The sequence below is a fragment of the Protopterus annectens genome, chromosome 12.part0 (assembly GCF_019279795.1).
Source record: "Protopterus annectens isolate FY-2018-M chromosome 12.part0, PAN1.0, whole genome shotgun sequence".
Classification (NCBI taxonomy): Eukaryota; Metazoa; Chordata; order Ceratodontiformes; family Protopteridae; genus Protopterus; species Protopterus annectens.
In genome coordinates, this window is record NC_056746.1 from 1,523,330,510 (window position 1) to 1,523,347,188 (window position 16,679).

Sequence of the window (16,679 nt, forward strand, 5' to 3'; positions counted from 1 at the left end):
TGAGAATTTCCTGAAGAAACTGAAATTAAAAACTATAAGCCAAACAAATGTAAATATCGTGTGAACGATCAATGGTACAAGCAAGATGCGAACAGCAATGCATTCAGTATTTTTTTACAATGATACCAGTCAGTGTACTTCTGGTCTTTACATCACTATTGTAATAGATTAAAATGTAAAAAAGCCAGCATTGTGTTTTCGTTAAAATTTCACAAACTTTTCATAACTGAAAGAAACATAAAATCTGTCTGCGATAAAAATACTTAAAAAAATACTGTCTACAAAAAGTCTTATAAGCAAAGACCTTTCGTTACATGACAAATCAATGAGTTAGCAGAGGTCATTATTGCCTTTAACGTCTTAAAAGTATTATATAATATCTGCAACAATATATTACCTATAATCAGAACCTGCTTTGACGTAATATAGGAAATTATACGGCGATTACTGGCACATCGTTTAATTGCCACTCTCTCTTGTAAAGTATACTAATGCGTACTTCATAAACGTACAATTTTTAAACGTAGAAAACCCTACATCTCTATAGACCAAACTGCTGCTACCGTTCAAGTTTATCTCTTTAGAAAAATAACATTAGCTAAAGTAACTGCAAAACGGAGTCAGTGAACCAAGACTACCCGGGATGCTGCCATGTAAATTACATTAATGGCTATTCAATTCGCTCGAATCTGCTACACAGGAACTGCACTTGACAAATACCAAACTTCATATGTCTAACGTGGGTCTCTCTCACGCGTTGTATTGGCGTGCGTGCGCGTTCATGAGCCCTAATAGTGTCGTTCTACTAGTCTCGCTTCTGATTTCGCTGCTCCATTGGTAAGGGGCTGGGAAAATGGTGGCGAAAGTTAGGGTGCAGAAACTAGCTCGTCGGTATAAGCTGGCTATTGCAATCGCTCTGGGTATTCTTCTGATCCAAGGGTTGGTGGTTTTAAGCTTTAGCAGCTTGGAAGAGAACGAAAGTCGAGGCGAGGTAAGCAGGGCACAGGGTCTTACTGCCAGATTACGCATACCCGGTGTCAGTTTGGAAAGATAGCTTGAAAGCAATGGGTGTATCAAGACAGACTAGCATTTGTACGTTGAATTTCTGTGCGTCGCTCCATCTTTTAGTTCTGTTTGAGTATCTCTCTCCATATATATATATATATATATATATATATATATATATACACACACAATTATGTAAACAAAGTTTCTACAGGTGATGTTTGTAAACAGTGGCTTATTGTGCAATTGTTACATATGTCAAGCTTTGGAAATGTATTAACATTTATATGTAAAACTATTATTAATAGGGGGCAGTTATGAGCTAATGTAGCCTTTTTGAGTATGTGTAGCATTAACTGTCATAGGTTGTATTACTGATTTGTGTCGAGCAAGTACATATGTGATGCTTTTCAAGTGTTACACTCAGGATGTACATTAATAGGTTGGATAAAGTTCCCCTTGTAGGGTGATGTGAGAAGGCATACAGTTTATAGTTAGTGCAATACGTTTTTTAGTGAAATTGTAGTTAGTTTTGAAGAAAACCTAACAGGAGCTTGAAGTACAATACTTAATGTTGCAGTTTTCTGGCTTTATTACTGAAAGCGTTATATAAAAGAACCATGTTAAATACATCTGTAAGTAGATCCGTTTCTATGAACTGTGTTTCTGGAGACCCGATTGTCTTGTTTTTAAGGGTGGCCTGGAAACTCATTATTTAACTGACTTGGTCACAGCTAGGATTGACTTTTTAACTGTGCATCTGTCGAGTATAGCTTGTTCAGATTATTAGTACTTGAGACTTTTCATTATGAGAGAAATTAAGAGTCTTTGTTAGAGATATTCTGTGTTTTTAGTTTTGTTGTGACCCAACCTGCAATGCTGCATTCTTTCAGTGTCAGAGTCTCTGCTATCACTTAATGTAACAAAAAGTATTTAATACAATGTGGTAAGGTTAGGGCACACTGTTGATAACCTAAGCAACCATTCAAAGAGAGCTGTTAGTAATGTGTATATGCTGTATAGATAGTAAGTATCGTGTGTTTGCGTGGGTGGTGGTGATGGTGCTGGTGGAAGGTGTAATGCACACTGCTTTAACTTTGGCTTTCTGGTTTTCCACAGTAGGGTTGCCACCTTTTCAGATGCCCAAAGTGGGACATTTTTTATAGAATCATGAGATTTTGCAAGACAAATCATACCCACAGTCAGTGCAAAGGACATAATTTCACTTTTTTTGCCAAAATAAAAGCTTATTCTTGCAGCATTTGAGTTGTTTATTCTATTTCATATAGCATGTTGGTGTTTCAGATAACATAACTTTTTTATGCAACTATTAAAGAAAATTTGGAAAAAAATTTTGTCCTAAAATGTCAGGACATTTGCCATTTTTTAGGTTTTTGTTGCAGGACACAACTGCCCAAAGAGGGACAGGTGGTAACCCTATTCCACAGTCTTTGTCTGTCCCAGTTAATTTCATTGTGCAAGATCAAGTTTAGAACTAAATCCGCATGAAAAATTAGGCTGTCCCACTTTTATTTTTTATCTTCTATATAGTTGTCTAGCTTTCTGTTTGTAGTTACTGAGACTTTGGGCCAGATTCAGTAAAGCCTATACTAAGTGTAGACAATGTGTATTCAATAAAATTCATATTTTGTATGCTTTTTAGTCCCTCAGAAAGATTACACCAAGTGTACAGATAGCACTTTGTGGTAACCTTTATGAATCCCTGTCAATATTTGCAAGAATATCAGTAGGAAAACTAAAATTAAGAGAATGAAGGTGTGAGTTATGTCTGTGTAGTGTGTTCCTCAGCACAGTGTACACTTGGTGTAGACTTTATTGAATTTGGGCCTTTATGTATGAAGGAATTTTGTATTAGAGCCTTTGTGAGTGGTGGGTCACATACCTTTTTCTTTTATCAGTGGGCTGTTTGAGTGGCAAATTACCATTAGTTGTGTTGTCCCACATGTACTGCAGCTTAAATGTAGTGATTCAAACAATACAGGACTGGGCAGAGTATTGTAGACTTAAGACAAGTCCCTAGTAAGTAATCTTTAAGGAGAGTAATGTGATTTGACTTTTCTTAGCATTTATTTTTCCTGACTTGTTTGGGGTAACATACCCTTGCATTTTGGTTGGATGAAGTGTTAAGGGCTATGTTTTGTTGCGTTATTGTTTTTGTTAGAGACTTGTAAAGAGGAATCTACACCTATAATATTCTTCTAACATTTGTTCATTTTTACCTACTTTAACCTGTTTGCGGTCAAGGGGGATGTCCAAACCTGTTTTGGCAAGTAATGGATTCCAGATCGAATGTTAGTTCATTGCATACATAAAGACCCACATGCACATGCATACTTATGGACAGTTTAGAGGATTACTAGTTTGCCTAGCAACATGTCTTTGAGATGAGGGGGGGAGCCAGTGCCCCCAGTCACCTCCCCCCCAAAAAAGGTGCTCATGCCACACTGATGACACCCCACTCAGGAAGAGAACCAAGCACCGAAAGGCAGCAGCTGTAACCTGCAGAACTATGCATTGAAATAATAGGATGTGCAACACAGACTGCATTCTTTACAAGTGTGGTCTAAATCAACTACTTGTCTATAAATGAATCTAGGAATGTGGAGTTGTCTGTCATTATTTCAAAATTTTATTTTATTATTATGTAGTATCTGTTGTAATTTCTCTATATGCTTAGGTTTTGTTACATGCCTTGACAGGAATGGACCCCATTACTAAGTCAGGGTACAATTAGAATTCGCAAAATTTAATATTTTCTTTTGAGCACCCGCAATGTACCTAGAGTTGTCCCCTTCTGCACTTTTATATGGGGTTACATGTATTGAGAGACTAAAAGCAGAGAATCTTTTTCTTGTATTACATTTGTTTTGTTTTAAGTTTTCTGTTTTGTTAGAATTTTAAGAGGTATTGGCTAGGGTCAGCTATAAAAGTAAGCAAAGAAGTCCTTTGCAAATAGTGAATAACATCAAATAATTAGTGGAAGGAGCTGAGAAATAGCATTCCTCATTTAGCTAGAAATATATGGAGGCATCTGTACCCCCACAAGGGGCTGGAATGTCCTAGACATAGTATTCAACAACATAGGGGGTCTCTGCACCACCCCTTGTGTGTGTTGCCTTCCCTGGTAAAGTCTGATCATAAATCATTTAAGTTCAAAGTAATGATCATTACAGACTCCCCCTGAACAAAAAGGATGAAAATTTCCTCGAAAGCAAAGTGATGGCATAAATAGTTTCAACCCCCTGCTACCACTGTCAACAGTGACTCTTGTATACAGAGGTGTACACAAATGCCCTGTATAAACACCTATACAAATGTATAGAATTGGCTGTACCTGAATGGATCAAAACAAGTACCTCACAAAAAAACAAGACGCTGCTGTACATCAAGCAGACGCTGCTGTACATCAAGCATAAATAGGTTATACAACAAGAGGAAGAAACTTATGTCTAAGAACAAGAAGGAATTGACTCGGCAGAGGAAGGACACCCTCCACAGCTTGAACAAATTAGATATCTTGTAATGTCCTCAGTTACGAAGCTAAACCAGTATCCTTAGCCAAGGATAATAAGTCATTCTTTAGCTACATCAGAAATCTAAAACGGAAGGCCCATCTTTGTGCCGAACTAGTAGTGGATGGTACTACTCATACTGACCCCGAGAACATTCCCAACCTGCTAGCAGACAGATTTAGCACAAACGTCACCCCCCTTGTCCCCACCAGACATACCCCAAACCATACCTGTCACCAGTCCTCTGCCTAGCAGGTCATAATGACACTATCTATGGGCAAAAATGCAGCATCTGTCGGACCGGATAACATCCCAGGTTGCCTACTAAATGGTCTAAAACGGGACCTAGCGGAACCACTTGGCACTCTCTTCAACCACAGTCTAAGTACTGGCTTTGTCCCAGCAGAGTAGAAAACAGCAGCAGTAATTCTCTTTCACAGAGGGGGTCCATCAAACGACCCTGGGAACTGTAGACTCATAAGCCTAACTAGCCTTATCTGCAAGGCCATGGAGAGAATCATTATAGACCTTATCAACAGACATAGGTAACCTTCAAACTCTTGACCCAACCCAGTTTGGCTTTAAGGGTAGGTCGTGCATATTAAACCTGGCAGATTTCTTCCAGAACGTCACCAAAGTCCTGGATGAAGGCAAAACAGTACATACAGCCTATCGTCAGGCAACATTGAGAAACTTGGCCATCTGGGAATTAAACCATATGTCACTAGATGGGTAGCCAACTGGCTTACCAGCAGAGCACATGCAGTCAAAGATGGGGATTCCATCTCTACCAGCAGACCAGTTACAAGTGATGTACCACAGATTTCTGTGCTGGGCCCCCTAGTGTTTAGAATCATTTCGCCTGGACTTTTGAGAAATATAGATAGCTTGTGGCTTACCACGTTTGACAATGACTGCAAATTGGGTGCAGTCACTAAGCCCCCCATGATGATGTACCACAAAAGGGTTACACAGACAAATGATTGGGGCCAAATCCACAGACTTAAACTAAATGCAAAAAAATGCCTTATCCCTTTCGGCAAAGGGGAACTACCTGCAAATTACAATATTAACAGTAGCCCCCTTAGCGCAATCCCTGTAGTGAGAGATTTGGGAACACAGGTTGACAGCAACCTTAACTTCAATCACTATGTGTCCACAGTGGTAAAGAAGGCTTTCTAAGTTGCACATGTTATAAGTAAGGGCATCACATCCAAAACTAAGGATATTATAACTCCCCTGTACTCATCTCTCATCAGACCACTAATAAAGTACAACTTTCCTTCTGAATGTACCTCACCAGACACCTGCAGCAGCTGATGAGACCTCAGAGGTTTCTCACCAAGACAATTCATGACCTTCAACACATGACTTAGTGACAGACTGAAGGCCCTGACACTGTACTCTGTATATAATAGGTTGCTGAGAGGCAACTTGTGCCAAGTCTACAGAGGAATCTCAGACCATGCCCTAATGGAAATGCTGCACATCTGCAAGTCAAGTGGGACAAGATTCACTCACTGTAGGGATCTTGACCTAGTCTGCAACATTAACAGGATGTGATGGAGAGACAAATACATCTCCCAGAGATTGCCACTCTTCTGGAGCAAACTCCCAATTCATGTAAAGCAGATCTCCTCAATGACCCTATTGAAGCGTAACTTAGACAAATGGATGAGAGACCATATGTAGGCCATACAACTTGATCAATAAGGGAACAAGGGAATAACATGGCTAGGCTTATAAAGGCCCTAGGGCCAATATCCTAGTAACCTACGAACTATAAGAAGTCATAATATTCTACCTGTTTGAGGTAACCTCAATCCTTCTGCAAGATGGATTATGTTCCATTTAAAAACATATTTACACTCATTGGGAAGCATGGATTTTACACTCTGAATAAAACTGTGCAGGCTGAATTGAACAGCTTCTGCCACAGAAGATACTGCTATGTGATAAAAGCATCTCTTTGTATAACCCATGTTGTTGCCTTGTTTGATTTAGAGTTTTAATTTACTACAGTGCTTTACTTTAAAGTTGTTGTGCTTTGAGTATTAAAAGTTCTGAGTTATGGAGTTAGGGAAGAAAACAAAGCATGTGTCTTTTTTTTTATAAGTCATATGAAATGGAGAATTATTTATTTTTGTAATTATTTCCATTTTATTTTCCAGGAGAGTCAAACTGAATTATACAACAAAATACCGTTTTTAACAGAGGCCCAAGGAGAAAAAATCCATGATAATACATAAATGCCCACTGAAAGTTACAGGGATTTCTGTTATTCATTTTAAAGCAAAAACATGCATTATGAGGGGAGTTGTTACAGTGTTTTCACATGAATATGTTACAGTGTTTGATGGATATATAATTTAATATCAGTAAGCATGCAGTGAATATATAATTTACTAGCATGAAGCATACATTGAGGCTGAGGGTAATAGTGCATTAGATAAAAAGTTAACAGCTGTGTTATAGAAATCAGACCTGAGCAAATGGTACAACAAGAGGATTAGAGGTAACATTAGAGAGAAGGAGATTAGTGTCTGAGTGAGGAGATATGTAGGCGATGCGCCCAAGTGTATATCGGGGGCAGGAGTTGGGGAAATAGGTGTGTAATTCTAGTTTGTATAGGTGGATAGGGGAGAGATGGAGTTTGGTTTGCTGTTTATGGAGAACGTTTGTTTTATTTGGGAGATAAGTTACAGTGTGGTGAACTTAGCAAGAGTGTTTTTATGTTGTTTTGAAACACTTAGTGGGATTTTGCTTGTCTAATACTTAAAGGACCTCTATGAGAAAACATTAAAAAACACTTGTTTTTTTATCTTTTCTTGAATTTTTACACATTGCTAACCTGTATTCATCACAAAGTAGTAGTCACTGCTATTTTTGTTGTGTTTGTAACCCTCCGTGCCCTTCTGAGGGCAGACATCCTGATCAGAGTTTGCTTTCTTCTAAAGCTAAATCTTCTCCATAGTGAACAGTTGTTGAGATGCCAGTGGCGCGACTGTCACATCTCATCTCCATTCACTTGGAATGGAAGAACAGAGAAATGGTGCTAATTTAGGGAGGCCTCAGAATTAGTATCACTTACTGTTCTGCATTGCCTCTTACAAATGTTTTTCCTACTGATGTGTTACGCATTCTATGAAAAAACATCCAGAAATATCAACTTATTGCTGAGATGAGTTTTTGGGAGATGCTGCTTTTGTGTGCTTCAGTTACTTCTACTAATAGGTTCATAGATGTGTACTAGGCTAATGGCCCTGGAGCCTTTACAAGCCTATCCCATAGAAGTGCCCTGGCATTGTGCTGCTCAACATTGGTTCCCATTGCCTGTATCAAGTAGAGCCACTGGAGTGATTCCTGGGATTAACTTTCTATTACCCATCCACTCATCAAGATTTCTCTTGAAGAGGGACATCGAGGTGCTCTGCTTGACATGTATGGAAAGTCTATTCCAGAGCATAGGCAATCTCTAGGTGTCCCTCCAGTATGTTCTGTTGATTGTGGTAATGAGGCTGAGGTCCCTGGACCGTGTGGTGTGGAGGGACTGGGATTTCTTTAGATGTCACATTTCTAACAGAGCTGGGTCAGATATGGCTTTGTAAGTCAAACAAAGATTGCCTCTAAGTAAGCGATATGAGACCGAGAATAGCTGGAGTCTTTTGAGTCACTCTGTGTAGGACATGTGTTTAATGCCTACAACCCTCTTTGTGAGGTACTTCTGTGGCCTCTCCAGCTGTTGCATGTGTCTAGTGAGGCACATGCCAAATGGGGCATTATACTCCATAATTGGTCTAATGCGGGAAGAGTAGAGAGAGACGATGACCTCTTTCTTCCTGGATGCAAAACCCTTGGTAATGAGATGTGCCACATAGGACTTTGACCACAGGGGCAATGTGGTGGTCGAAGGAGAGGTTGCTATCAGCCTGCGTCCCCAGATCTCTTATAAAGCCTTCAATGTTCAGTGGGATCCCATCAATGTGATAATTTGTAGGAACAGAGTTTTTACCAAAGGGGATGATGACACATTTTTTGGCATTAAGCTTAAGGCCATGGTTTCGACACCAGTCATTGGTCTCGGTGAGGCCTTTCTGTAAGATGTCTGCATTACTTGGGGAGTTCATAATGGCTCCCAGCTTGCGGTCGTCTGTGGACTTGGTCAGCCAAAGTCCCTTTGGCCTGGACATCTGAGAAGTAGATGCTGAACAGGAGAGGACCCAGGACTGACCCCTGTGGGACTCCACTCATGACTGGTCAGCAGTCTGACTTGGAGTCTACTATTTTCACACTGTGTGTTCTATCTGTGAGCCAATTTGCAACCCACCTGATGATACAGGGGTTGATGCCTAGTTTGGTGAGTTTATCAATAATTCCCGAGTGAGGAATGGTATCAAAGGCCTTGGCCAGATCGAGGTAGGCTGTATGCACTGCCTTACCTTCATCCACAGCCCTGGTGACTGATTCAAAGAAGTCAACCAGGTTGAGCAGGCATGATCTCCCTTTCACAAAGGCAAATTGTGTGGGGTCTAGTGTTAGGAAATTTCCTATAGCTTTGTTAATCAGGTCCATGATGAAGTGCTGCATAACTTTACATATCGGACTCATCAGGCTAATGAGGCAGTAATTCCCAGGGTCTGTAGCTGCTCCCCCTTTATGGATGACTGTAACAGTGCGCCATTCTGTAGGGACAAAGCCTGAGGTGAGGCTGTGACTGAACAGGGCACACAGATGTGGTGCCAGTTTGCTTTGTAGTTCATGTAGAGCACAGCCAGGGATATTATCGTGTGATATGGAAGCTGTATTCTTGGCCTTGGACAATGCAGCTTTAACCTGTGCTGCAGTAATGCTGGGTGCTTGGCATTCTTCGGGTATTGCGATTGGTCCTTTGGGGGTGGGAGTAAAGTTACCACTGAATCTGTCGGCCAGTATGTTGGCAATATTTCTTGGCTCCGTATAGGAGGTACCATTGTGTAGTAACTCAGAGCAAATCTTGGTATTGCCGTGGAGGTACTTGATATAACTGTAGAAGGCTTTGTAATTGTTTTTAGTGTCTGCCACAATTCTGCCTTCATAGCTGGCTTTAGAGGATTTGATGATGGATGCCAACTTTTTGTTGAGGTTAATAAGGGAATTTTTCCAGTCTTGGGACTTCACCTTTTTCTGCAACAGTTTCTTCCTTCTGTTGTAGAGTTGATTGATGGCAGGGAACCACCAGGTTGGCTTCCTTTTTTGGAGGAGAGTGTCGTGGTTCTCAAGTTACTCATCCCATTTTCTCTTCCTCAGTAAGCCACAGTATCACAATTCCTGCGCTGCAAGGTTTAGTTAATTGGGTCTGTATCAGAAGAGTTGTTGTTAAAGGCTTAAAATAGCGAACGCTCTTCGGTCGAAGTGAAAAACCTGAAGCTGACAATGTGGAATGCACAGGGAAAAAATTCGCCGATCCAAAAAAAAATGTACAAACAAAATAAAGTGGGGGGCTCTGCCCCCCACACACCCCCAACTTAAATATACCAACTCCGCGATTGCAGCACAGTGGAGAAAACAGCAAAGTCCCGAGAACGGCACATCGATTTTCTTTCCCTGGGAAAAAATCGTTGTTCCGTGCCTTCGACATTGTCAACTTTTGTTGTTTTCAGTTCGACAGAAGAGCGTTCCCTCTTCTGATAAGAACCCAATTAATTAGTCACCTATGCATTACAATAGACATTAGACAGAACTGTCTGTGTGTTGTGCCAGTAGAAGTGGCCCCTCATCTCTCTCTTCTTATTTATGTCATCTGAATAGCACTTTCACAGTTACACAATTTACATGCATTATAACATTGTAATGTTACAAAATGCTTGTATCAGGTATTCCAGAAACTGTGCTCTGCTCTGTTTATTAGAATTCATATTGGATGCTCATAGCTGTTGATATGTCTGTGAGCAAATACTCTTTATCATTCACCAAATCTTATTTCAGACAGATCATTATATAATCATTTAGTTGTCAATCTTGTTGCCTTTGAGACAGGCCACTGATGTTACCTTCTGCTTTTCCTTAATGTTGCTTTAGTATGTACAGTCAGTGGAATTTCCATTGGACATTTTTTTAAAGAACTTATTACATTGTATAACATAAAAAACATGTTTATAACATAACAATTAACTTAATAAATAAATTATTTACAAAGTCCATGACAACATAATCAATGCACTAACTCATTAAAATTTAAACAATAAATCTTTAAGATTTATCCATGACAAATGTTTATGCAGTATTTGATCTTCTAATATAAGCAGTTTGCAATTCCAAATTATATACTTGTTTTGCTAAACCAATAAATTCATTAAATGAGATATTATTTTTACTTTTCCAATTTATTGCAATAACTTTTCTAGCAATTGCTAGTGGAGACCAAAGGAGAGGCACTTGTGTCCTCGGTATGGAGTTTGGAACTGGACCATTAAATAGAATTAGAGAATTTCTAATAGAACAATTAATGCCTCTATTAATTTTCTGAATTATAACAAAAATGGAACAACCTTTTTACATTCTAAGGCCATATGGATCCAGTTTGCTTTTGAGACTTTTTCATATCTCCAACATTTTATATGTTTTCCTTGTAAATTAAAGCCATTGCTCATTTTCTGATGTTACTCAATGTATTTCATTGGAAGAACAATATAAGCATACTGTCACTGCCCCTAGCAATGCGCACACTTTTTTTGGTCTGGGTGAATGTCAATACTACTTTCCAGTCTACATTGCTACACCCTTTTCTATTCACTCCTACCCAAGAATGTTGACAGTTCCTTGAGAAAAAAATAGACTGTCATAAGCTTTGTGTTTTACACTAGTTAGTTATTTTTAAGCAATCTGCAGATGACTTAGCAACAGTTCCAGTGGATCTTGTTGCAATCCTATTAACATGATTATTCCAAAGTGCTCGTAATTCTCCCACTCAGAGCTGTGCTCATTTTCAAATTTTGGCTAGTTGCTATTTATAAGTCGGACATAGTGGCCAATGGGTGTGCGATGGATGAGAAAGAAAAATTTTGGAGTGAGTTGGATGAAGTGGTGATGACTGTACCCAAGGGTGAGAGACTGGTGATTGGAGCAGATTTCAATGGGCATGTTGGTGAAGGGAACAGAGGGGATGAGGAAGTGAGGGGTAGGTATGGTGTTAAGCAAAGGAATGCAGAAGGTCAGATGGTAGTGGATTTTGCAAAAAGGATGGACATGGCTGTGTTGAATACGTATTTTAACAAGAGGGAGGAGCATAGAGTGGCATACAAGAGTGGAGGAAGATGAACACAGGTGGATTATGTCTTGTGTAGAAGGGCCAGTCTGAAGGAGATTTGAGACTGTAAAGTGATGGCAGGGGAAAGTGTAGTTAGGCAGCATAGGATGACATTGGTGATCAAGAATGATTGTGAGGGCAGCACCAAGGATCAAATGGTGGAAATTGAAAAATGGTAATTGTGAGGTGATGTTCAGGGAAGAGTTAAGACAGGCACTGGGTGGAAGTGAAGAGTTACCGAATAGCTGGGTAACTACAGCAGAGCTACTAAGAGAGATGGCTAGAAAGGTGCTTGGTGTGACATCTGGAAAGAGGAAGGAAGACGAGGAGACCTGGTGGTGGAATGAAGACGTATAGGAGAGTATACAGAGAAAGAGGTTGGCGAAGAAGAAGAAGTGGGATTGTCAGAGATGAAGAAAGTAGACTAGTAATAAGGAGATGAGGTGCATGTCAAAGAGAGAGGTGGCGAAGGCTAAGGATAAGGCTTATGACGAGTTGTATAAAAGGTTGGACACTAAGGAGGGAGAAAAGGACCTGTACCGATTGGCTAGACAGAGGGACCGAGCTAGTAAAGATGTGCAGCAGGTAAGAGTGATAAAGGATAATGAGGGAAACGTACTCACAAGCAAGGAGAGTGTGTTGAGCAGATGGGAAAAGAGTACTTTGAGGGGCTGATTAATGAAGAGAATGAGAGGGAGAGAAGGTTGGATGATGTGCGGATAGTGAATCATGAAGTGCAGTGGATTAGCAAGGAGGAAGTAAGGATAGCTATGAAGAGGATGAAGAACGGAAAGGCTGTTGGTCCAGATGATGTACCTGTGGAAGCATGGAGGTGTTTAGCTGAAATGGCAGTGGAGTTTTTAACTAGATTGTTTAATGAAATCTTGGAAAGTGAGAGGATGCCTGAGGAATGGAGAAAGTGTTTTGGTACCAATTTTTAAGAATAAGGGTGATGTGCAGAGCTGTAGTAACTACAGAGGGATTAAATTGATCAGTCACAGCATGAAGTTATGGGAAAGAATAGTGGAAGCTAGGTTAAGAAGGGAGGTGATGATTAGTGATCAGCTGTATGGTTTCATGCCAGGAAAGAGCACTACAGATGCGAAGTTTGCTTTGAGAGTGTTGATTGAGAAGTACAGAGAATGTCAGAAGGAGTTGCATTGTGTCTTTGTGGATTTAGAGAAAGCATATGACAGGATGCCTAGAGAGGAGTTGTGGTATTGTATGAGGAAGTCGGGAGTGTCAGAGAAGTATGTAAGAGTGGTAGAATATGTACTAGGGTAGTGTGACAGCAGTGAGGTCTGCAGTGGGAGTGACTGATGGGTTTAAGGTGGAGGTGGGATTACGTCAAGGTTCAGCTCTGAACCCTTTCTTATTTGTAATGGTGATGGACAGGTTGACAGACGAGATCAGACAGGAGTCCCCGTGGACTGTGATGATTGCAGATGACATTGTGATCTGTAGTGAGAGTAGGGAACAGGTGGAGGAGACCCTGGAGAGGTGGAGATATGCTCTAGAGAGAAGAGGAATGAAGGTCAGCAGGACTAAGACAGAATATATGTGTGTGAATGAGAGGGAGGATAGAGGAATGGTGAGGATGCAGGCAGTAGAGGTCGCGAAGGTGGATGAGTTTAAATACTTGGGATCAACACTTCAGAGTAATGGTGAGTGTGGAAGAGAGGTGAAGAAGAGAGTACAGGCAGGATGGAGTGGGTGGAGAAGAATGTCAGGAGTGATTTGTGACAGACGAGTTCTAGTAAGAGTGAAAGGGAATGCCTACAAAAGGGTAGTGAGACCAGCTATGTTATATGGGTTGGAGACAGTGGCATTGACAAGAAGGCAGGAGTCGGAGCTTGACGTGGCAGAGTTGAAGATGTTAAGATTTACACTGGGTGTGACGAGGATGGACAGGATTAGGAATAAGTATATTAGAGGGTCAGCCCATGTTGGAAGGTTTGGAGAAAAAGTCAGAGAGGCAAGATTATGTTGGTTTGGACATGTGCTGAGTAGGGATGCAGAGTATATTGGGGAAAAAGATGCTAAGGATGAAGCTGCCAGGTAACAGGAAAAGAGGAAGGCCTAAGATGAGGTTTATGGATGTGGTGAGAGGGGACATGCAGGTGGTTGGTGTGACAGAGCAAGATGCAGAGGACAGGAAGAAATGGAAACAGTTAATCTGCTGTGGCGACCCCTGACGGGAGCAGCTGAAAGAAGAAGACATAGTGGCCAATTCAGTTGTCAAGTTGTAGCAGTAAACACACTCTCTACTAACCTCAGCTGGCAAACACACGGGTATCAGGAAGGTGTCCCTGTGCCTGTGTTCCACACTTCTCTTCTTTTGTTGCAACAGTTACCACATGTGACACACACACACACACACACACACACACACACACACACACACACACACTATAATGTACCACCCAAAGTTAGCTATTCTGCATCTCTGTACAGTTATAATTGCAATGACCATTAAATGCACATACACACACGCGCGCGCACACACACACACACACACACACACACACACACACACACACACACTAGTGAACCATGGCATTTTTCTCCCCCACCCACAGCTGGCAATGATCTCTGCTCAGGAAAATCCACTGTCATTTCATCAAGCATACTGCACTCGCACCAGAATCTCTAAAACAGTGTAGGCAGCATGTATTCATGCAGCTCTGATTCACACTTTCCCATTACATTGTCCCACAAAATATACATGTACAGCACACTCAATATACTACTGTATTTCCCCGAAAATAAGACCGGGTCTTGTATTCTTTCTCCTGGCGAAATGCGCATTAGGGCTTACTGTCAGGGGTGCCTTGTTTACCCCCACCGTACAACAATCTACCTTTATTCAGTTAATCATGTACAAAAATTGACATTAATTAATGAACACAAATCGACATTTCTTCATGTACAAAAATCAACATTTATTCATGTACACAAATTGTCATTTATTTTGTACTTTTCTATTACTGGAAAACAGTTCTAATAATGGGTTGATAGTTGTGTGTGAATTCTACATAAACAGTGCAACAAACATTTCAAGTCCAGAATATCTGCACCTTGGCTTTTACAGTTATTCACATAGTCATGTCATCTTCTTCTGGGACATTGTCATAAGTGTCCATCCCCCAAATTTTGGCCTGAATTTCTTGCAACTCCATTTCCTGTAGCACCATTGCCCCCAGTTTTTCATGCCTAGCAATTGAGCTATCCTTAAATGAGCTCTGCTTGTCCAAGTAACCTGGTCATAGTGCATTGGCATCACAGCTGTCCGTGATTTTGTCCCATGAATTTTTCACCCAAGTCACAACCTTTTGCAGGCTAGGCTTCACAAAGTTTTCATGCTGATTTCTCTCCATTCTATTTTCAATGTAGTCATTGTTTCATGTGCAAATGGTCCTTGAATGGCTTGTTTATTGCATTATCAAGAGTCTGGAGCTAGGCAGTCATTCCTGCGGGAATCATTATTTGATCTGTTCTCCTCCGTGCTAGGAATTTCTTCGTTTCTTTAGCGTGGTGAGTGCTGGCAGAATCCCAGACTAGCAGACCTTTTTCACCACCTCGCAAAACAAGTGGCAGCAATACATCGACCCACTTCCTTATAACTGCTTGCGTGCACCAGGCTTTTTCGGTTTCAAGAATGTAAATGCCTGAAACGCGTTCAATCTTATCTTTCTTGCCCTTGTTAATGATTAGAGGTGGGGTTTTCTTTCCATCTAGATGAATTGCCAAAATACAGGTAACGTGTACACTCTCGTAACTAGTGGAGGGAATGTAGATAGACGAGACACCCCTCTGATCAATTGTTGTTTGAGATCCTTGGCCCATAAACACTGCAGTTTCATCCATAGCAGTCATGTTTGAGAGTTGGTATTTAGAAAAGTCAATGCCATCAACAAAGGACTTGAACACAAGTGCACGTTTAATAAGTTTAGTATCTTCCAGCTTGAACAGTGTTGTTGATCTTCTTGGAGACGGTTCATATCGCTGAAGGAAGCCATCCAGCCACTGTTGTGATGCTTTGAATTCTTCTGTGGATATTTCTAACTGTGGTGCTATTGCAATTGCAAATGCTTGAATATCAGCCCTACGCACAACCAAAGCCTTTGCTCTCCTGTTAGCAATCCACTCACAGATGCTGTCTTCAAGCTTGGGAAATAATGGTTGCCGACTTGATTCACACTTGCACTTCTTAGAGTTTCCCTTGTCGGCCTGTTGGCTAAGGTTAATGTATGCTGCTCACCATTTTCGGACCATTCTGAGATCTAACTTCTCTTTACAGAAAGCCGTCGGGTTCTTTACACAGGAGTCCTCCATGATTCCTTTCTTGTACATGACGGAATAGCTCTTTCTTTTTGCACTCACCTTGTCTGGGGGGGGGGGGTTAATTGAAGACTTGCGCGACCGGAGTGGCAACACAAAATGGCACCGGTTATGGAGAGAAAACACTACCACAGCTGCTCGTTACCATGAGAGCGCGATTCCCACGTGTTGTTTGTACTTTGACCGATCAAAGTACATCTGCATGGGTTTATGGGCCAAGGATCTCAACTGTCAAGTGTGAGTGATGGTTAGGTTGCAGTAAGAATCGGAACTGGGGCTTATTTTTGGTGTAGGGCTTATATCCTGAACACCCTGAAAAAAAACATGCTAGACCTTACTCTCTGGTTAGGTCTTATTTAGAAAGAAGTACGGTATTGTCCTGTCAGTTTTCATTGAACTCTCTACAGAATTCTCTTAACAGCTACAGCGACATCAACTGTTGATGATATCAACTCACGGTAGCTCACCATTGTTGCAGCAAGGCCAGTGTGCTGTCGTCATACTCTACCCTATCA

General features: G+C 40.9%; 1 protein-coding gene across 2 annotated transcripts in view; it reads left to right on the forward strand.

The window, feature by feature from the left end:
* Positions 1 to 766: 766 nt before the first annotated feature.
* Positions 767 to 16,679, forward strand: part of XYLT2 (xylosyltransferase 2) — a 1,085,626-nt gene continuing 1,069,713 nt past the window's right edge. For both annotated transcript variants that reach the window (XM_044090487.1, XM_044090488.1), the window contains exon 1: positions 767 to 991. In XM_044090487.1, coding sequence (XP_043946422.1) covers positions 854 to 991 — 138 coding nt within the window. In that variant the 5' untranslated portion in view covers positions 767 to 853. The remainder of the gene's footprint in view (positions 992 to 16,679) is intronic.